Source organism: Calypte anna, chromosome 2 (genome assembly GCF_003957555.1).
Source record: "Calypte anna isolate BGI_N300 chromosome 2, bCalAnn1_v1.p, whole genome shotgun sequence".
Classification (NCBI taxonomy): Eukaryota; Metazoa; Chordata; class Aves; order Apodiformes; family Trochilidae; genus Calypte; species Calypte anna.
This window is the reverse complement of record NC_044245.1, coordinates 22,975,872-22,998,786: the sequence shown is the minus strand read 5'-3', so window position 1 is coordinate 22,998,786 and position 22,915 is coordinate 22,975,872. Positions and strand designations below refer to the sequence as shown.

Here is a 22,915-nt window from a genome sequence, read left to right as displayed (position 1 = left end):
GGCTTCTATATTCCTTTAAATTCAGAGTAGAACTACAACCCCTCCAGCTCTCCTTGTTTTCTAAATATTTTCTACAGGATTTTTTCTAAATTATTCAGTCAAGAGACTACACAAAATTATCTACTGAGGTCTCTTCCAACCTAAATTATTCTATTACTCCCTTTCAGATGAAATTTTTGTGTGCTGCTTTCCTACTCACAGCTGTTTTATTGCATGCTTATGAACTCATGCAAATGCTGACATTAATGGCAAAGCTGCCAGTCCCTTAACAAGAGCAGTGCAAACAACACCAGTGCTGCAAAAACTCTAACACTACAGAGTGAAAATAAAAACTAATATTCCCATTTGGGGAAAACAAATGCTAATTTGAGACAAGCAGTACTCTGAAGCATAAGAAACAATATTAAGAGAGGAGGAAATTAAAGTGATTCCACAAAATTAGACATATATAGTAGAAGAAAGAAATGGATATATACAACAGCTTGTGGTATATTACTACGAGAGCTACAAGCAATATAATTCAACTCCTGTACACAAATGACCTTGAAATACAGATGATAAGCACAACAGTATGAAAGAGGTAAATAAATTTTACTGAATCTTTATTAAATATAAAGGACTACTATGTTTCAGGTAAAGAAATAGTTAAATACAGAAAATCAGGCTGGACAAAAGTTTTCCAAGTTATTGCAGAAGTATAATGGTTTTAGGAAAGTTGCCAATAGGAATGGATTTTTCAGAACCAAAATTGGAGCTAGATCTTTCTCCTCATCTCTGTAAGAGATTACTATCTGGTGATCACAAAACTCAGCTGGGATGTGAGATGCACATGCTGAAACACTATCAGCTTTGCCATGATGGGCTGGATATTCTTTAAAAAAGGGATAGAGGAGGGTTTTGATCCCATTAGAAGCACCCAAAATGTCTATACTTTGAAGGATAGATAAAACATTTATTTCTCAGCTCAAAGAGTAAGACTTACTACACGTCTACAGAAAGGAGCCATTACTCACAGCTCTTCCCTGGTGTCAAGCAAAAAAAGCAGATGGACACATAACACATGAAAAAATTCCCAGAGAGATATCCAAGCTTGAAGGAAACAGAATACAAACAAATTAAAGCAACAAGTCCCTTTGGTCCCATTTGAAAACACTGAACAGGAAACTGAAGTTGTAAGGTGAAACTATTCCAACTAGGAATGGAAATAGATTCTAAATGTTAATAGGAGCCAGAGAAAAAAAGATATAAGTTATTTTAACATATTTAAGCATTATTAAGAAGGCAGAAAGACAACATCACAAAACACTTGCTTTTAATTAGCATTTTTGTGAAGTTTGCAAAATTTCCAGAGAACGAAGTCACGTTTTGAATCCTGTAAGTAATGTCATCTTCCCCTCCCCCTTGAAAACACCCAGATGTCTTCACTGTACTCCAGCTTTTCTCCACTGTTCACTTTATTCTTCTTTCTTGGCTCCAGGCTGTTCTACACTGGATTTGCCAGCAGCTCAAGAGATTAGGTGCACTTCTCAGAGACTACTCATTCCAGAAAAAAAAAAAAATAAATTTTTTTCTTCTCTTAATTTATGCCAGGCATTTGAGTCAGTTAAATCATGAACTGCAAAAGATGAACCAATACAAAGCTATGACATTTGGAGTTTATCCAGCAGAAGTAGTATTGTTTAACAATATTATCCCTAAGAAATGTTTTCATGCTGTCACAATTTTTATGTGTCCCAGGCTCTGAGCAATAAAGCCCAAACAGAAGAATGCCAATATTGGATGAAACCACTTGGCCTGGTACACTTTCACTGTCACTCAATAGATAAACTCTGTGGTTTCTGTTGAGAGTGCACATGCCCTTCCAGTGAGAGTCACCTCCAGATGGTTTTCATTTGTCTCCTCCTCCAACATCTGCTCTGTTACTTCACTCTCCCAACTCCCAGAAAAAAATCACCCTCTCCCCAAGTCCTGTGAAGGCTTTTACCTTCAGAACCAGCCCTGGACCACCTTTACTGCAGGAAGACACAGACAGAAACACAAGGGAATAAGATCAATTCAATCAATATCTCTAAAAAAAAAAAATCCCTCCATCTGATTAATAGTTTTTTACTCACCTCATCCACATCATTCATAGCTTTGCTCATCTGTCATATTCCCTTCCATGGACTTTTTCAAGCTTATCCATCCTAGTCTATCAGATATCTCCTTAAAGCTCAGGTGTTCCATATCCCTAAGACTGCCCTAATTGGGTTCTCCAGTTCTAGCAAAGCCTTTGCTAGAGGGACACCAGAAGGCACCTCAGCAGACTAACAAAGATTAACAAAGAATATGGTTACTACTTCTGTACAGGTATGCAAAGGAAGAAACATCCTTCACTCCTTCTACTGCCACCTCCCCAATCCTTTTGAAGCCTCAAGCTAAAATCAGAGGAGCAGAGCAGCATGTCTGCTGCCTACAAAAGCAGAGAATACACCAGAAACACAGCTGCTAGCATCACCTCCCAATGCTAGCATCACCTCCCAAATCCCTCTGGGAAATGTGAGGAAAGTTATTAATATCAAGTAAAGATGGCAAAGCTTATATACAATACATGTAACAGATAAAGACAGAATTAAATGCACAAGTAAAGACTCAGCCTGCCTAACATGGATACCTGTAGTTTGAATATCATATTAGAGACAGCAATGATTTATGCTGTACTTGCATTCATTTTTAAATAAAACTGATTTGAAAGGGTTTAGAATACCAAATTTTCACTTATATTTGAACACAGATTTTTTCGTGTTTCTAACTCATTACTTTTAAAGATTGAAAGCCAATGAATAATTTCTGAGGTCCTTCACTACTTCTCAAACATACACTTAGTTGGAATCAGCCATTTCTAAAATATTATATGTAGTCAAGACTTATGCAGAGTAAGTTAGAAAACTCATTTTCTGAGAAGAATCCTAAAGAAGAGTTTATCTGTTCATAATAAACTGTAAAATAACAGGATTTAGGAGCAGAGAAGCAAAGTTATGTGGGAAGGTACCTATACAGAAATGAAAGCTTCACTTAAATAGTATAAAAGAAACAGTGAATCAGTTAGGCTGAACCCACATTACAGAGACACATTATAAGGAAAGAAACCTGAGAGTCTACCTTGTATGCCTGCTGCAGCTGCAAGGGACAAAACCATTTATGACATGATTCATACATTGTCATGTGAATCACTTCTACACCTATTGTCAACAACCAATCAGTGCTGCCAACATTTACCTGAGTAATAATCATTGTTTTCAACAAGAAAATTACTAGCTTGTGCTTGTTTTTCTTATTATTATTTTACGAATCAAAGCTTTGATTCTACAAGCACTCAAATTTTTTGACATGTTCCTGTATTTTCCTGGAAGCCAGTGAGAACCAGTGAGGCTCCTGATGCACAAGCAGAGAGCATTTGTTGCTTTGCAAAACAAAGAATTTAGGAATAAAATACTAAAGTCTACTTCACTAACTAACTTCACCACTAACATGAATCCACCAAGAAATAAACTGTGACCTGTTTCTTTAAAGGTAATTAAACTGCTGACCCTATTCCAGGTTTACTTGGTATACCTTTCTGAAATGTATTTTTTTATCAAATTCAAGAGATGCAGAAATCTATCTGAAAAGGGAGAAAGACAACAGACACAGGAGGAATTTAAAGAGCAGTAACAGAAAAGGTAGGGAATGATGAATCTGAGGGCTCTAATACTTAGGCCCTGCCTAGATCTTCTTCAGTAATTAAGAAAAATAAATAAATCAACAATCAAGGGTTTCTTTCAAATCTGTCCAGAGCAGACAATAGCTTTACAGCTCACACTAATTCTAGTGAGAGCTTTATGATATTTTTTGTGGCACAGCACACAGCTCATTAATTAGAAATGCCAAAATGCACCTCAACTGGAGTTTTCTTTTGGATGTTATCATTTGTCTTAGATGTTAACTTAAGCCATTAAGACAAAAAACAATAATATTCTCTTTCAATTGCCACAATTCACTAACTCACAGATGATTTCTCATGATGTGTTTTGGGATTAATTTTTTAGTATTTTACACAGCAATTAGCTGGTTTGGGAACAAACTCTCTCCAGGGGCTCATTAATTAATTGCAGAAATGTTGTTTATTAATGACTATTTTTCTTTTCCAAAATTCTACAGCAAGAGTGAACACAACTTAGTCCCTTCTCTTAAAAACATAAATTAATAATAATTCTGGTTTACTGCACAATTAATTATTGCCCAGTTTTAAAGCATCCCCGAGTTTGATAAAGCCTAAGGGTGCCATTTTTTAGCATAATGAGTACTATCTTTTGAACTCTTTTATTGAAGAAGTGTGGTGCTCAGGACAGTGCTTCATGAACCAGTTTTCAAGATGCACTGTATCCTGCTATTACAAAATAGCAGCTACTCCACAATAGGAGTATGTAAGGGGCAATACCACACAAATGAAAGCTAATATAGGCAATTTACCCCTTAAAAAGTATACTTTAAAAAAAAAGGGGAGTGGGGGGGAAGAGGTAAAACATGTGATTGTGTGCCAATCTTGGGCAGAAAACAGAAATAAAGATATGCCACACTTTCAGACAGAGGTCATTCCGCTGTGCTTGGTTGATGCTGACAGCAGCTTTATACATAAGCAAAAAAAGTTTTAAGAACAACACAGCCTTTCCAGATTAAGAATACAGCTCTACTAACATCAGAAACTCAGAGGCTCTTTCAAAAAAATTACAGGTTTAACCTTGAATTGTTAAATCCAGAACTACAGCCCAGAGTCCTGTTGACAGCCAGTAAAGATTAAATTCGTAATTCTGGTTATAGTCTGGTCCCCAGCTCTTTTTTCCACATTATCTTACTTAATACTAATTCCAGTTCCAAAACTGGAACCACCTCAGTAACAAGCCTATAAGCAGAGCAATTCACAGTAAGAAGCATTTAAAGGCCATGGTTTGATCAAGAATCAAGAGGTTTGCCTCCAGTTGTGTTGCTCCACACAACTCCACGTAATATATATTGTTGAGAAAGGTTGAAATACATATAAAGAATAACTAAATGAGAAAACCAAGGAAAAATAAGGCACACAGTGAATAGTAAGCATGACAGGATATCACCCCTTTCCCTAAGTGAAGAACCACATATTAAAATCCGTACCTCTACTCCCATCCTATTGCCTAAAAACACTACTAAACAACACACAATAAAGAAGAAGATTCCTCACTTTTCTCTAACACTGCCCTTACCCAACTTCACTAGTGTTCTTTAAAAAGGGAAAAATCAAAACATGGTGCATGGTGCCACATTCCCTTCACTTAACACAGCTTGCTTTGTCTCTCATGTTTGTGGCCACAAAAGTTTCCTCCTTACAGGTAAATCAATCAGGAGCCTTAAATGTCTGCAAAAGATTGCACCAAAGGAATAATGCCATGAAAAAGAGCTTTACTTCTGCTGGGAGCATGTATTGTTTTTTCAGAGGTGCATAAATACTGGTGGTTTCCACCTACAGCTTACTCCCTCAGAGCCTCTTTCTTTTGAAACTTACTCTTGGCTTATACTGTTACTGACAGAAAACAAGTGCAAATTGTATGGTCCTCTGGTAGAACAGTGAGGTTGTGACTTGTGAAGTCCAGCCTAACTTCTGCCCAATTTGATTATCTACATTTGTTATTTTTGAAGAAGGCTAAGAAGCAAACTTAGAGCATAATTAATATATTCCCACTGAGTATTTCCAAGTTGTTCTATGTTCTTTGGCAAAAGAAAAGAAGGATTGCATTTTTACACAAGAGACAAAAAGTGAGTACAGAAGACAGCCATGGCATTCTTCCAACCTTTAACAATAAAATAAACCACATTCACATAGGTTTTCAAGATAAGGACCCAGTCACAGTAGAACATCTCCTCCAAAGTCTTGTATCCCCACTGAACCCTCTTGAAAGGGTTCACTGAAGCCTCTTGAAATCACCTCTTGGGTTCCCCTCCTCATCAGAAGGTGCTAAATACACTTTTGAGTTCTGCCAGTTTCACATAGGGGTCCTCTCTGAGCTTAACTAATGACACCAAAATGAAACATCATTCAGCTGTAAGAATCTATGTAATTTCTATTCCTGGAAGAATTAAATCATTAGTGCTGGCAATAAAGCTACTAGAGCACCTTAATTAGAACTTTGTCAAAATTGATGCAAAAGACAGAACTTTCAGAAAAAAAGAATGCCATGTTCCCTGCAAAGTTTAAATATGCTAGAACTTTTTTTCATAGCAGTAACTGAAATTTTTAACTTTTGAAATAGCATTTTGTGGAATATCATCACTTTGTTAAAGCTCATCCTTTGAACCCATTTGTCTTAATGTGCATAAAAAATGCATGACTAAGAATTCTCTCCACACCACTGAGAGGACCTCTGTTCTGAAAATACAAAAAAAATACATACTTAGTCTAACTCATAACTGTTCAGTTCCTGCAAATTACTTTCAAAGATAAAAATACAATTTTCTTACTGACTTGAACATAAAAGGTCTTAAAATGCTACAGCATGCCTTTTTGAAGGGCAAGCAAATTAAGCATACCCCTTCATCTTCTCTGACCTTCTGTCATGATTTGATGATGGCCAGACACATTGCATTTCACTGAGCTATAACACACTAATAATTAGCTAACTAAAAAAACTCAAGGATTTCTCCAGATGTTGTCCTCTAGTTTCTGGAATTCTGAGCATCTCCAAGGTCAGCTGGAGATGCCTGTAATGAACATCCTGTTTCTATCTGGTTTTTCTCTGTGAGTGAGGAGCCAAGATAAATCATAGCTTTTTTTTATTAACAAAAACTTTTTTCCCTCCTACACTGAGCAAACCTGCAGCCATGAGAGACTTCCTATATCTAAACAAGCCAAGGCATGGTAAGAATAATAATTAACCTGACAAATGGAATCAGAGAGCATTCTTCACATGGAGAAGCTAAAAAACTTTTTCTGAGCAAGCATAGATTATTATATTAACCATAAAACTGCATCAGTAATTGGCATCAGCAAAACCAAGAAGGCTGCAGATATTTTAATATGTCTTGCTGTTTAGAAAGCAATAAATAAATGAGAGCCACCAAACCACACTTTCCATCATTTATGCCAGTGTTCTACAGCCCCAGCAGCTCCAGCCAGCCCACAGGCTCTCCCTTCTCTCCCTGCCCACCCTACTTGGGATATGAGGTCCCACCCCAGCTGCACTCCTATGGCCCCTGCACCTGTCTTGACATCTGGCAAGGATTTCAGTAGCATTTTTGTCACCAGGGACAAAGAAATAATATCAGCTTAAGGACAAGACCAACAGAGGAAATGGTGAACCAATCAATTATGGTGAATTTATGAGTGAATATAGATAATTACACCAAAAGATATATAGATAATTACACCAAAACAGGAAAAAAAAAGGGAAAAGGGAAGGGAAGAAGGGAAGGGAAGGGAAGGGAAGGGAAGGGAAGGGAAGGGAAGGGAAGGGAAGGGAAGGGAAGGGAAGGGAAGGGAAGGGAAGGGAAGGGAAGGGAAGGGAAGGGAAGGGAAGGGAAGGGAAGGGAAGGGAAGGGAAGGGAAGGGAAGGGAAGGGAAGGGAAGGGAAGGGAAGGGAAGGGAAGGGAAGGGAAGGGAAGGGAAGGGAAGGGAAGGGAAGGGAAGGGAAGGGAAGGGAAGGGAAGGGAAGGGAAGGGAAAGAAAAAAGGAAAGAAGATGAAATCAGAGAACTGTATCTGTGTTCTTAACTGACAGCTACCAACAACATATTTGGATGACGATGCAATTTTTGTCACCATAGTGGAGAAACTGAAATAACTAAAATGAAACTAGAAAATGCTATAAGAGGACAAGTAATTTAAAAAGATAGAGAAGAGGCAAAACAAATCAGTCCCATGGGGGACGAGGGGGATGTGCATGGTTAGTTTCCAAACAAACTTAATATAAGAGGACTTCTCAAAAACAACATGTGAAAATCTTGTTTCTCTGTCAGAAAGCAACTATCATGGTATGTTAATGAAGAGATGGAAAAAAGAACAAGGGGGCACTGATTAAAGTCTACATGATTTTCAATATGGTCTCTTCCTAACTTCTTTCTGTAACTGCCTAGCAATACAGCGAGGAATAATGCTTCAGATGAGAGGCTATTAACTTAAGAAAAATATTATAAACCACAATATGCATCCTAGCCTCTGCACTACTTCTTGCAATATACTTGGGATTTCAAAGGTGAAGGTCACATCTTACCTAACAAATCACAGCAAGTGACCTCAAACAAATTCCTTCAGAGCGTTGAATTTTCAAGATGGAAGTCAGAAAACAAGTTCTAGAACAGCCTGAAGCCAGCTTCAGGTACAGCTTCAGGATCACCATGGCCACAGCCCATGGCTGAATTTGAATGTGCAGTTTCAGTGGAGGAAAAGGAAAACAAAGATTCATCAAAACAGTGCACAGTGCTGCCTGTGATTGTGTACAAGTAATGCACTGGTAACAAGAAATTTGTTCTAATCTCACTAAAAGAAACAGGAAGCCTTCTCAAACACTTTTGTATACAAATAGCTTTTTGTATATGCAAACTACAGGACTAAGAAATTCACATACAAAATAAAAACTCACCAAGCACATGGCAGGAGGAAAAATGCTGTAAGCCACTGCTTCCCCTGGGCCAGCACAGCAGTGAATAGCTTCTGATGCTGCTGATGTTGCTTTTATTTCTCAACACTGAAAAAGGTGACCACCTGGCTCCTATTGAGAAACTTCATTCAAGTAAAGTAACTACCTGAGAAGAGCCCAAACCCAAATAATTCCATCTGTTCCTTGGAATTAGTGACAATGCAATATGGGATCTCTCGGTGGCCTCGTCTCCATCTTTTATGCTTAAGTTTTCAGCAGCGTTCAGTCTTACTTTTAGTTACCAAATTGCTGCAAATATTTCACATTTAAATAACCTGTAATACTCAAGTTTGAAATTTCAAACCTGAAAAGGAAAATTGCTATATCTTTAAAAAACAAAAGAAGTGCTGGCAGGACAGTGACGCAACTGGCATCAAAGTAGAAGGCTTTGGTGGAAGAGAAAAAGGTTAAACAAATTCCAGAATATATGCAGAAAGAAGTGTAAGGCAATGACAGTTTCTTCAAGCTTTAATACCATCAAAATGACATATTGTGCACAAAAAATCCATTTTGTTTAAATAAGCTAGTCATTGCCTGCAATCTCCTTTTCTTACTCCTTCCAAATAGAAAGCAAGAGGTGTCAATTTACTCAGAACATTGATTACTGTGGATGGTATCCTACAAATATATGGCTGTCAGTGATACTGTGATACGGAGCAGATGAAGCATCATGCATGCAGAATTTGTCAGGAAAGGTAAAAAGACATAAATAATTGTCATTTAAAACCTATCACAAGAAGAAGATTTAAATAAAGTTGCATGAAACTTAGTAGTGTGGCTTTGAAGGAGGAAATTTAAAAAAGCAATAAAGTCCAAGAACAAAGAAAATGGAAGAGACAGACCTATCTAAGAAGTCACACAATTACTTCTTGCCTTGCAACAGAGACATTGCCCAGCAACACCAAGAACAAGAAGCTACTCATTCCATACTTAATGTACCGAATTTTGTTATTCTATTTAATCTACCAATAACTTACTATATCCCATATATCCCAAGAAAATGAACACAGGATTTACATGTAGGTATACTTGTGGTCAACGGAAACATCCAACACAAAAATAGCCATGCACAAGTGAGAGAACTAGGCCTTGAAATTCATCCTCATTTTGCATTATTCCTCCAATAGATAAAAGACTTGCCTGCAAATTAAAACAGAGCTTTATATGTCAGCATTTTGGCCAGATTTTCAAATGTCACCGCTGTGGACACAGATTAAGACTGGTTCTTTGTTCCATGCATTTCCAAAGAAAAATTTTGCAAAGAACACATACATATTAACTAGTACCACGAACCATTCTTCCATCCAGCTTCTACAGGAGAAGAGGAGGCAAAAAGGGGGATTAAACAGTTTGGCAGTTGACCTAACCATTTTCCTCGGTCCATCAAAATAAAACACACTTTCTGAAAGGTAAATGGTTGCACTGCCACCAAACACGCAAGGCTGAGGAACCCAAAACTGAACAGGTCAGTGTCTTGGACAAAAAGTCAAACAATTGCCACTCAACTCATTTAAGGAATGCCCTGAGATTAAAACTCTTCCCCAACCACAACAGAAGGGTTTTGGTCTGCTAAAACTCAATTTTTCCCTCAGCATTAAGAACAATTCCTGTTCTGAATGAGTAAAAAAATCACTGCCAAGTAAATCTCAAAGCCTCCCACAGAATCTTGTATTTTTGTTCCAAAGCCTTGAAACTGGACACAAGAGAGCAGCCCTTCCACATTAAGTTATTCTTGGTGGCTTTCCTGCCACTTCTCAATTACTTGCTGGCTTGCACTGTGGTCAGCTAGACCTGGTTCTAAATTGTCTCACATCTTGCAGACCCCAGCTTTCTAACATGCAACACAGCACATGGAAATGGCAGAAATTCCACATCACCATGGCAAAATTCTTTGCAAAATTAAGAAAGGCAGTCCAAGCATTGGATTTTTTTTAGGACACTGGAAGTTTGAAACCCGATTTTTAGAGCCTGATGAAAAGCACATCTGTCCCACAGTTGATCTAATAAGAAGCTGCCATGCCCTGGCAGAATGGCAGCATTTGCTCTCTCCCAACCATGCTCTTTGTTCTAAGACCAACCTGAAGCACATTTCCTAATGATTTCCTCATCTAGAGGAAACAATAATTCCCTTTAAGCAGCTGATAATGGCTTTACAATACCCAAAGTGCCGGCATTATTCTGCTACAAGTGCACATGCACTAACTGGCATCATGAAACAACATCAACCCTACCCATCTTCCTGTGGCAGTCTGGAAAAAACTGTATCCAACACACACAGACCACATGAATCTGACAACTGCATAAATGAAGATGGTTCTCCTGCAGGAGGCATCAGATTACATTACTGAGCTTTTATCTGCCACCCCAAAAAATTTGCCTGTGTCATGTCTCAAGCAGCAGCTTCCAATTCTGAGTTGCTGTCTTCATCCTGGGATTATGTTACCTCTCATTTGCTTTGTGACATACATTTGAACAGACCCATTCCTCAAGACTCTTGAACCACCTTTGTATACATTTGGCAAAGTAACTTAAACCACCACATGAACATTTTCTGACACAGTTCCCTGGTATTATTTATAAACTGCTTTAACATTTACACTTCTGTGTTTGTTTTCCAAGTCAGGGGGGTTTATTTTTCTAGCATTCCTTACTACATCTCTTTTCCCATCAGCCTTTGGTCACATGTCACACCTGATAACCACACACTACCTGACTGTGCCAGCAATAAGCAGATGAGAATTGCATCAAAGTCATCATACACCCTTGAGTCACACCCAAGTTCACTGGTAACACTCACACCCCAAAGGTATCCAGGCCATTTATAAACATTACCCATAACCACTTCTCTGGAAGTTCTCCATCACAACACACCACATCACAACATAGAGCAGCTCAGTAGACATCAGCCCCCTGCTTCCTAAATAAAGCATCAAAAGCAGAAAGCTCAGCTATATTTCGTAATGGTTTTACTGTATCCAAATCAATAAGAATTACTGTGCCCAAGAAGGGACAAAAAGGATCCCAATCCCCTCTGCAACACAGGCTCTTCCATAGGACTGTCACACACCAACCCGACCCTTTTTAAGTCTCCCAGGAGTGAAATACCATTTATTCCAAGATCCTACAAAAAGTAACACTGAGTGTCAAGAGGGTTCAATTTCTCTCTCCTCCATATCCCACAGTCCAGATCCTCTCTGGTAGGAGAATAAAGTAAGGATACAGTTCCATATCTATACTTCCAACATACACTTCTCTCTCAAGCAAATTACTACCAAAAAAACTTTTTATAAATGCATAAATGATATTTATTGTATTATGAGTTTCCTGCATTATGGCATTAAAATTCCTCTTGATCATTCTTTATAGAGCTCTGCTTTTTTTCCAAAATAAACCCTCTCTTTAACTCTTCAAATTCAAAATATTCTCTACCCAAGACCTCCTGATAAGAGATGGGTCTTTAAAGCAAGACATTTTCCATGGCAACACCCTACGGAGGGTGTAGCCTTTTTGTTTGGGGATTGGATTTTTTTGTCAGAGAGAGAGAGAGACTGTGAAAGCAGGAACACTACAGAATCAAGAAGTAACTTGGCAAAACTCCCTTTCACACACTCCCACTTCAAACACACAGTTGTTCCACAAGTAAAAATAAGTGAAATTTGGATTCCTCAGAGCTGAAGACTCTAAACATAGTAAGGAGTAGAGGGGTATTAGGGATTTTGCTGAGGTCAAGGGTATTCATAACACTTCTAATCAATTTTCTCCTATATTCACAAGAAACTGCATTCCAGCTTTTCCATCAGAGGAGATCCTCATCTCTATCCTTCAGCCAATGTAGATGCTTTTTCACCAAGAATCCAGGCATCTAGTGTTGGACAGTTTTAAAGTTACTGGGTGGAGTCAGAAAGTATTACACACTGAACACAATCACAATATCCTAATTCCCTATGGAAGGTGGCCTAAAAGAAAGATGCTTCTTATTACCAGACAAAATTAACACTAAAATATAGCTCAGCACATACAAAGCAATAGTCACAGCAATTCATATTGATTTCAAGACTTTAAATTATTTTGATTTTATTTCATTATGACACCAGTACTAATTTATCTACTGTGCATATACATGACTGAAGGTCCTAAATCATGATATAAGTGCTTACAGAAACCAGTCTCCCCCACTCAAACAAAGTAACTTTGAAGACAGGCAGGAGCAGCCTCCACACACAACCTACCCCCCTCAATTTATGGTATTTTGTTATAGAAAAACCAGCCCACAAACCATTGAAAATACTGAGACTTTTCACAGTGATTTCAGTAGGTACTGGAGCCATCCCATGTTCCAGTTCCTACAATGTGACCAGAAAAAGTTGGTATGACAAAAAGGAGAAGGCTAAAATTAAAGACCAAAAAAAAAAAGGAAAAAACCCCACATCTTTGCCTTGCTGCTTTGAATGAATGATTACACAGAAAGCGATCTGTGTCCTACTCTGGAAGATGTCATCTCAGGAAGGCAAACAGTGATTGATTTTAAATTGATTAATTCAAGTGTTCTCATGGACTGAAGTAAAGGCCAGTAGTATCTACAGAAAAGGATTTTTTTCATTCAAAATTTAATCAAAGGAAAGCAACAGCAGGTACAAAATAATGACAAACTCTACAATGCTCCTTCATGCTATCGTGCTCTGAGTTTATGGGCAGGACTAAATCCACCACACAGATACCTGAAACACTTCTAAACCAATTAGAAGCATTTTCTGACATGCAGCATATTCACAGGTTTTGCTGTTCATGTCCTTGCTTTGCTTTTAGTCCTAATTTACTAGAGGACTGATTTTGTAACCCATAGAAAGCAATTATGTGATTCATTTGCCTATCATGTTTGTTAATTTAATTTTTGTCATTTCTCTTTAAAAAAAAGATAATCTCCTGCAGTATTGTGTATCTCTGAGCTACCATGTGCCAAGTGTAAATTTGGTAGAGTAACATCCACTGAACAGCTCAATTTTTCCCCCTCAGTTCCTGAAGGACAAACAAGACAGCTCCTGATGTAGCACCTACAACATGAAGAATCTGAAAACTGATTGGGCTGCAAACCCCAGATTTGTGGCTTTAGAAAGCTCCCCCTGCTCTTCATCCCACTTTCCCTCTTCCTTCAGGGATTTCGGATCCTTGCTGGCCAGCTTCTGCTTCAAAGGCTAAAACACACCAATCCTCCTTCTCTTATCAAGGTATCAGGAGCACAGAATACTGACAATGTTCATTGCTACTTGTTCCATCCCCACTTCACAGGCCAGGCTCCCTCCAGGAAGAGGGAGACACAGCATCTTGCAGCACCATGAAACAGAAAGAGTATCTTTTCATTAGCTGTACAAGAAGATGCTGCTTGTTAACTGCAATTTATGTTTCAATATTTTACTATATCATTTTTCACATCAGGAGACCTACAAAGTTGAAATAAAACAGTACTTAGACAGCTACCTACTCTCTCTCCTTCTCACCTGATGTTCCCACTTGTTGTCACTGTAACTGTCTTCATAACTGCATCCACATATCCTTTCATATCACAGTATGGTCTCCGTCATGTTTCTCAGGATAGGCTTCTGAGACCAACAAATGTGCACAGTCCTCTGCTCACAGATATTCTCTCCCTTAGAAGTAGCTGTCATTACCCTCAGCTACACCATTGCCACTAAAGACTGCCTTAACTTCTGATTTGAAGGATGTTTGAAAAGCAAGGCATTAAGTGATAACACAGTCCAGTCCATTCTCCAGTCCACAAAGATTATTGCCAGGAACTGTTGTGCTGAGTTTGAAGAGATAACCAGGACAACATAAAATCTTAGCACACTTTTCTTTCTTCTAAGAAATGTCAGCTAAACCCAAGGAACCTATTGATGCTAATGTCACAACAAGCTCTTCCCTGTTTACAGGAGATGGAAGAAAATTATTTTGTGTACTCTTCTCACTAGCTTTCTCTTGCCACCTCTGCAGTAACTCACGTCAACAATCAGATTCCATTAAAAACATATTTGAAAGATTTTTTTTTCCCAAGCCCCTTTAATTTACGTAAAAACTTGCTCAGGTTGTCTCCTTTTCAAACAAAATGGCAGAATTAAAGAAAATACATACAGGCAGTAGATAAACAATCCTGGGGATGGGGGAAGGACAGGAAAAATGCCATGTTCATAAGACAGCATTTTTTTAAAGAGCTTTTCAAAATCTGTATCAAATTGAATACCAGGTATTTACTGGGTAGATTATAGCGCAGGTACATCACTACAGGCTCCAGAAGAAAGTACTGGAAAAAACCAGAGAAGATTTTATAAACTAAGGATTTAGAGGCTACCAACCATACATCTGCACAGCTGTAACTTTTAGGGAGATATCAATTTCTACCAGTGTTGTAAGAGAAATACAATAGTCTGTACCACTGCATGACCTGACAGGAGCTCTTGAAAACTGACCCTGACCCCAGGACCTTCATTCCAGACCTGAGTGGGGTCCAGCCTAGTTACAGCACTCTGCAACACACACCAGAAAAGCAAAAACATTTCTATAGCTGTTACAGAATCTGAGTAGAGGGATGTAAAATTCATTCAATCTGTCTACATAGAGATGAAGTCTGATTTGACCCAGTATCAAATATATTATGTCATCATTTATTTATTCTAGAATCTGGCATTACACAGCAGTTATCTCACTGTAATCAGCCAAGAATTTAAGCTTTCATCAAGCAATGAAGAAGAAAACACAGAAATGCCAGAAGTGTTAACATCAACACATGAAAACATTACCATTTGCTTCCAGCTCTGGTGGCAGAGGGAAGTACAAGGCAAGCACCGACTACAGTACCATTCATCACACCAAGAGCTACACCTCTTCCTGCTGAACATGTGCTGCAGGACAACTCACACCAACCCAGGACTCTCAAAGCCAACCATAAGTAAAGGAAAGCACAAATCATGAACAGCATATTTTACAGGTTAACACATACGATACTGAAGATAGGCCAGGAACCCAAACTTGAAAACACTTCATTTACTTCTTTAGAAGAATTAAAGTAAGAAAAACCACTGCATTGCATTGCATTTTATTACCATTACAGATAGCTGCTGGTTTTGTGGAGGTCAGATTTTCATTTCATATAAGCATCTATCTCAGTTGACATATTCAGCAAGAAGCCAATGCAGCAGCACTTTATATAAAGTGGTCCCTCAAGAGTGATGTTTTTTCACTGTCTCTTACAGTACAGGCCTACAATTACAAGAATTACATATAAAGTGTTTTCTCTGGATGCAACATACCTCTGTACAGAACATTTTTAAATTACCACTTTCCATATAACATCCAGATCTATTATACTGCAAAAAAACCTCAAGCATTCCACTCAGATATTTCGACCAACTAATTCACCTGGTAGTTATTTGGAAAATAAAAATTTGCTCAAGCACTATTAACATGCATATCATAACACTACTAGCTATAGGTCTCTTTTAGCACTAGTGAGAAATACTAAGCCATACCTGGACTATGTAAGGTACAAAGATATTTAACCTACCTCATCAAAGCTGCTATCTTCTTTCTTCAAGGCTTTAAAATAAAAGGGGAAAAAAAATTGTTAGCTGTACTGCATTTCAATAAGCACAAAGTAACACCAGAAAAGACAAAAGAGAGCCACATTTTCCTGTTCTAATAGGAGAAAACAGGCTGGAATGAATAACAATTCTATACTCAAAATCTGAATCTGTAAATGAAATGTAGGACGGCACAGCATGTTTCCAAGAAAGTATATTTACATATATATGAAAAACATAATTCTCTCAGGTTAAAGAAAATATGAGTTCACAATGTTTTTTTGAAATTTTGATTCCCAGTAAGCACAAAAACGCTTTATGGAGACCCTGACTGAACCTGAAAAAAGTATAATAAACACCTAACCATCTATTCAGTTTGTCAAGTACTAAGCCTTTATGAAATAGTCTGCACTGTAGCATGCTTTTGTCCTTTTTCTTTTCTTTTCTTTTCCAATGTGGCTTATATTAAAGCAGAAGAGATTTCTGTCTTACACTGTTAAAGCAGCAACTAACCAACAAGCAAGGAAGAAGAAAAGAGTGCAGAAATCATGTGCTCTGGTAAAGCGAGAAAATAAAGATGTCAATAGTTCTGAAAGATGATCCTTTAGCATATTGGGTATCTTTATTGAAATGTAAAGAAAAACTACTCTCTCCCCAAATCTACTTTGAACTGTAGAAGTCTGAAGGTACGAGACTGGTTGCTTTTCACCATACAAGCAGACTTACCAGGGACTGTGTACTGTGTACACTTCATTTACTTCTGTGGAAGAGTTAAAGACAAACCATTGCCTTATTGATTGCACTATTTCTTTTCAGTTTAAATCATGACAGCTCACAATATAAGGGAGGTCACCTGAATGACCATACAGCTTATATGTGCTGCCCCAGAAGGCTCCCTCTTCCTAACTTCCTACATTTAAAAAGCATTTATTTCTGCAGGAGATAAATACTAAAGCACCTAGCACAGTTGAGGATTTAGACTCCAGTAGCTTCTTTACTCTTTTAGATGATCCCTTTGCTTTCAAATTGCTACTAGTTCCTAAACCAGTCTCTCTTCCAAACTTTGTCCTCAGAAGCAGCAGCATTAATAGCTTCAAAAAAAACCCTAAACCTATAACTGTAGAAGCTGTATCACAGGCAGGACACCTCTGCACAGAGTGCTGCAGCTTCACAACCCTTGACATGGGCAGCAAGTGGCACAAACTCCACTTTGTACAGAAAAGCAGGGATCATCCAGCCTTCCCTTGCTTCCAGATTTCCACTTCTTTCAGATATTCAAATCTTCCTTCAAATCTGTGAAGATACTGTTTTACTACTAGTCATCTAAACTTCATGCTCAGTAGTAAAGCAAAAACAAAACAAATAACTAAAAAAAAAAACAAACCAAATGGAATTTGCTGAGGAGGTTTGAGGCACACACTGAAATGCATTTTTATGGTTTTTAAGGCTGAACAAAACTTTTAGACTGCCAGTCCCAAGTACTCAGAACTATAAGTCAGGGCATTAAAACAAACAGAAAAAAACAACCAAAAAAAAAAAAAATAAAAGAAAGAAAAAAGCCAACATGTAGAACACTTTTTGAGAACTGACTTTCAATCTTTTAATTTACCTTTCAGGTCACACCACCACACAAACTATAAATTAGTATATGACACACCTAGGTCACACTGACAAGCTTTTCTCCCTTACCAAAACACAAGATTTTCACATGACCAAAACATTTCAAGAGGAGTCAAGTAACAAATAACCAACAAAACTTACAATGTAGCTATGTAATGTAAATGTCTTTACTTAAACTTCTGCCTTTGACTAAAAGTTTTCTAAGATTCTCTAAAAAGAAGAGAGTCCTGGGCACTCATTTGATTAGATTCTGTTCAATAATAGTTCCACTCTCAACCAATTCACTAATAGCAACTTCAAAACAAATCATCAGCCCAGTGAGTTTTATATAACAAATTATAGAAAAAAAGTTTTCTCATCAAGGCAATCCTTTTCTTTTTTAAACCATTCAAGAAAAAAAAAAAAAAAAAGCTTTGCTGAAGTTACAAATAAGAGCTGTTTACAAACAAACTCCTCATTATCTCAGGTATGTGAGCTATGTGAGTGTACATTACAGGAGATAGTAGAGATAACCTTTGTACTAGTTAGGAGATAGTAAGAAGCCTAGGGATGCTCACAAGGCTCCTTTCAGTGCTCTGTGAGCAATTCCAGCAATGTTTTCCTCTTTCTTCCCTTCTTCCTTCCTTTCTTTGTACCTGATTGTGTTAGTTTTTTACTACAGAGATTGCACAAGAAAACAGATGTTAAATGGTATGAGATAAAGAAACTGAAAATATTATTTTGATATTTAATGGACTTCAACAAATGCACAGCCAAGAACTCTGCATAACTAAGAGATTATGCTAATTTTATACATTACTCATTATAATTTTAATTACATAATTATCAAAGCATAAAACTAAGAACCAAACTTAATAAAGGTTTAAATGCTCAAATAATCAGTGAGTCAACTGAATCTCAAAAAGTCAGTTAACATAAAGTATGAGGTGGTCATTTATATGGACAACACAGCATGCAAGCAAGGAGATCAAATATTTTTAAACGAACTTAGATGTCTGTCCAAAAATTAATGGACTGACAAAATCCTATCAATAGAAAGAATTCTGGACATTTTTCAGATTCTTAGCATTATAAGTTCTTTATGATGTGCTAAATTTTAATAAGGACACTCCTTGAAACATGCAAAAACTTCTAGCAAAGGATGCCTTAGCTGCAAAAATAGTTTATTTTTCTAGAACTGGGAGCATGTAATTTCTGCAGCAAAAAGGCATCCTGTCTATTCTAGAAAATTAACTTCAGTTTGGCACCATAGGCCACATTCATTTCCTTCAACACACCACAGTGTGTGTGTCATGGTGTCCTTTGCCAGACTTGCATACAGCACAGAGCAAATGCTCAGGGTGAAGGTTCAGAGATGGACAATAATTTCACACCTCACGTTTTTCAGCTCAGCAGAATAAATATCATCAGTATTTGGCATTCTAAGAGTTACGGGCAGGGTCATAATTTTGCAGGATGAGTATGTGTAATACAGCCAGGTTTTCATCACTCTCTGACAGTCTCTGAATGTAGTGGCTGGAAAGCATCAGTTCACAGCTAGGAAGATGTCTACTTGAGGCCAACATAGGTACCAAATAATGGCCCTTTGCTGTGCCCCAGGGATAACTGAGATGGTTTTAAGACTATCTCTGCTTAGGAATCAGCTTCAAAAATTATTTAGCATACTGTGTAAAAAAATAATAATAAATCACATTTATAAATCCATTGCTGATACAACCTCTCAAAAACAGATTACTTTGTGGGGACAAGGTAGTCTTGACTATAGTTTATTGAGTACTAAACTGCAAGCCCTAGCCAAAAAAAAAAAACAAAGCAACAACCAAACACTGCCAATGACAATTAAGATATATTTCTTATACTCTTATCCAACAGGCTAATATAAACGTTGGTGTCCAAATGAAGGGGTCTTGTGGCACTGGAAAGACTTTATTTGGCAGCTGGAATACAGCCAACACAGAAGGAGGTCTCACCATTCTAAGAATGGCCATCAGGTATTCCCTGCTGTGGTGAGTGAAAGTTTGACTTGCTAATTATTTGACTCAAACCCATGTTACACTTGTATCATTTATATGGTTGTGCTCAGGATGCTGTACTGTGTCCTTAAGCCTATGGGAACACATAAATCGCAGTAGAACAGACAAAGTTAAAAGATTGTCACAGTTATTGATAAAAAAATCACAAGCGAAAAGATGTGTCAAAATTCCAGATTAGATACATATTAATTAGTAATTTGCCAATCTCACCAATCTCACCAAAGAAGCACATCTTTCAAAAAAAGCTGCAAAATCAGAGTGACCAATACGAAGGAGAGAAGTACAGCATGTATTTTAATTGAGGATTTCCTGGTATGCAAGTTAGGAGTTTTTTTAAACAAAGGTTTGCTTTGCTTGGTCTTATCTGTGACTCTGGGTGTCAGGGAGTGGACTATGTTCAAATCTCATACTGATAAATAACAAAGTTTTCAGCTCAAAGTGCATTTACCAGAATCATGATCAAAATATTAGAGCATCTGAAGATCCAACAGGTTTGCTGGCAGCAGCTGAGTTTTAATCACAAAACAACCACCACAAACAAACCAACCAGGAGCCCGGCCACACTCCTGCACTGCTACACACATGCATGAAGAACTATAAAAGCTGAAAGACATAACAATCTATGTACCTAAAACAAGGCCAAAGCTCCCAAGGAAACTAAAAAATTATTTAATTTGTGAAAAATGACAAAAAGAGATGATCATCCAACAGAGAAAACTAAATCATGCAGAAATTACCAGCCAGAGGGGCCTTGCTCCCTAAAAGGCATTAACAGGGCTGTCACTGTTACAACAAGCAGTATCTTCATTCAAAATATTTTCTTTGTTAATGACTTCAGCTATTAGTAAAACCCATCCACAGTTTTGTGTCTGTGTATCTGCACGCACACACAAGCATGTGACAAACCAAACACCTGACTGATTTTATTTTTCCTAATAAAAAAAAAGTTAAATGCATTTTACAAGTTTAAGACTGATGATAGGCGAAAGCTATTTTTATATGCAGGTAGAAATTTATAATCATGACTCGACATTTGCTTCACAACTGAAACTTGGCATTTACCCTTGAAACTATCTGGTTTACAAAGAAGAATGAGCTTTTCAAAGTCTTTTTCATCTTGCAGTAGGCCAACAAAGGACACCCAATTTCAAATGCTATCCTGCACTTAAAGTTTGCAGTCCTTAAAAGCTAAATGTAGCACCTTGAATGCATACACAATGTGAAAAAATAATGCCCATATCTTTCAGCACACCTCCCTGGTAGGGCTACAGAGGGAGAACCGAATGCCACAGCTCACAGCTGCAGCACAGGCACTTCACATCCTCTCACTGGGACAAAGCAGCTCAGAAAGTTGACCCAGCTCAGAAAGTTGACCCACGTCTGCCAGCCAGACTGTAAGGAAAACATCCCAGTGGGACAATGGATGGGTGAGGGCTCTGGAAGGGCGCTGAGAGTGGGTCTGCAGGGCCAGGGCTTCTGCATCACCTGCCCACCCTGGCTACTGCTCAGCCTTCTGGCACTACCTGCAGCTGCTCTGCCCAGCCAGCCCGGGGACACCTCGCACCTCCTCCGAGGTACCCTCTCTCCCCGTTCAGCTGCTTGTTGGTGCTGTCATCAAGGCTCTAAACTGTGAATTTAAGCAGTGTGCCAAAGAGCAAGAGAAACGTCAGTCTGAGCACACAAGAACTCTTTGGCATTGTTCTTGGTAACAAACTCGACTGCAAAATAACCTGGTGTCAAACCCACACGCGATGCGGTGATAGCGGGAGATAAGATGCTTGGCAGCAGCGTTCCGGTAATGCAACCTCGGGATGGTTTATGTCACTGAAAGAACGACCAGACTTCACGGCCGATGACAGACAGGCTTCTTTTGTCTGGCTTCCTAAATCACTGGGCCGCCCTTATCTGCTTCAGCATCTCACGCCTCAACTTAAAATGACGTCCAGCCCGAACAAAAAAAAAAAAAAATAAATTGCCAGACCAGCAACAAAACGAAAATAACCATTTGCTTTTTGCCAAGGTTTTCCTTCGGCAATGGAAGCACGCTAGCCAACTCTCATTTATAGTTTGTTTTTTCTAGCCTATTTTGGGCTAACTCCTTCACTATGCAGCACTGCCGGGAAAGAGCTGCTATTTTCCCGAGCTTTCCTCCCAGGAAACGTTTTTCAGGGCCGGTGCCGCCGCGGGTGCTGCCAGCCCGGCTGCGTTCACCCCGCCACCCCCGCCGGGACCCCGGGGCGCCGGGCAGCACCATCGGGAGCCGAGTGCCAGTGCAGGACTCACCTATTCGGCCGAAGCTCTCTGATAAAGTTCTCCGCAACTTTTTCATCCTGCTGATCTTCTCAGCGGACTGCGAGTCGATCATGTCACACATGGGGGGGTGACCCCTCCCCGCTCACCAGCCGCCACCTCTGCTCTCCTGGCTCCGGGGGATACAGCTCCCCTCCGGCACCCTCCCCTCGCCCCAGGGAGCCGCCGAGCGCAGCGGGACAGCCCCGGTCCCGCCCGGGGAAAGGAGCCCTACGCCACGGTCGCTGCTGCTGCTGCTGCTGCTACTGCTCGGCTCCCCGCCGCCACCGCCCAGCTCATAGCCCCGTCCCGCCCCTCTTCCCCGGGCTGCCCCGGCAGAGCCAGACGCAGCGGGGAGGGCGAAGAGGGAAAAGCAGCGCCGAGGAGAGACGGAGGGGTGAAGGGAAAGTCCGGCCAGGAGCTGCGGGGACCGGCGAAGGGAGGGAGGGAGAGAGGGAAGGAGGGTACGCTCAGAGAAAGAAGGAGGAGGAGCCTGGGAGGGCAGCGGAGCTCCGCGCCGCGGCCGGGGGGAGGTAGCCGGGGGGGAGGCGGTCGGGGGGAGGCGGCCGGCCCTGCCCTGCCCGCGCTGGCAAGGCGGCTGAGTCGGGGCCCCGCCAGCCCCGCAGCACCCGTTGCCCCCGCCTGCCGCCGCCGCCCCCCCCTGCCCTTCCCCGGCGGCGGGACGGGCGGCTGCTGGGGGGAGGCGGGACGGAGAGGAA

General features: G+C 39.5%; 1 protein-coding gene across 1 annotated transcript in view; it reads right to left on the bottom strand.

Annotated features, from left to right (window-relative positions):
- The window catches only part of CDK14 (cyclin dependent kinase 14), a 311,039-nt gene extending 288,354 nt beyond the window's left edge, over nucleotides 1-22,685 (bottom strand). Inside the window, exons 1-2 of the mRNA XM_008494133.2 lie at nucleotides 22,191-22,685; nucleotides 16,239-16,270 (exon numbers count right to left, since the gene is read on the bottom strand). Of these exons, the coding sequence (XP_008492355.1) occupies nucleotides 16,239-16,270; nucleotides 22,191-22,281 (123 nt within the window). The 5' untranslated portion in view covers nucleotides 22,282-22,685. The remainder of the gene's footprint in view (nucleotides 1-16,238; nucleotides 16,271-22,190) is intronic.
- Between the last annotated feature and the right edge of the window lie 230 nt (nucleotides 22,686-22,915).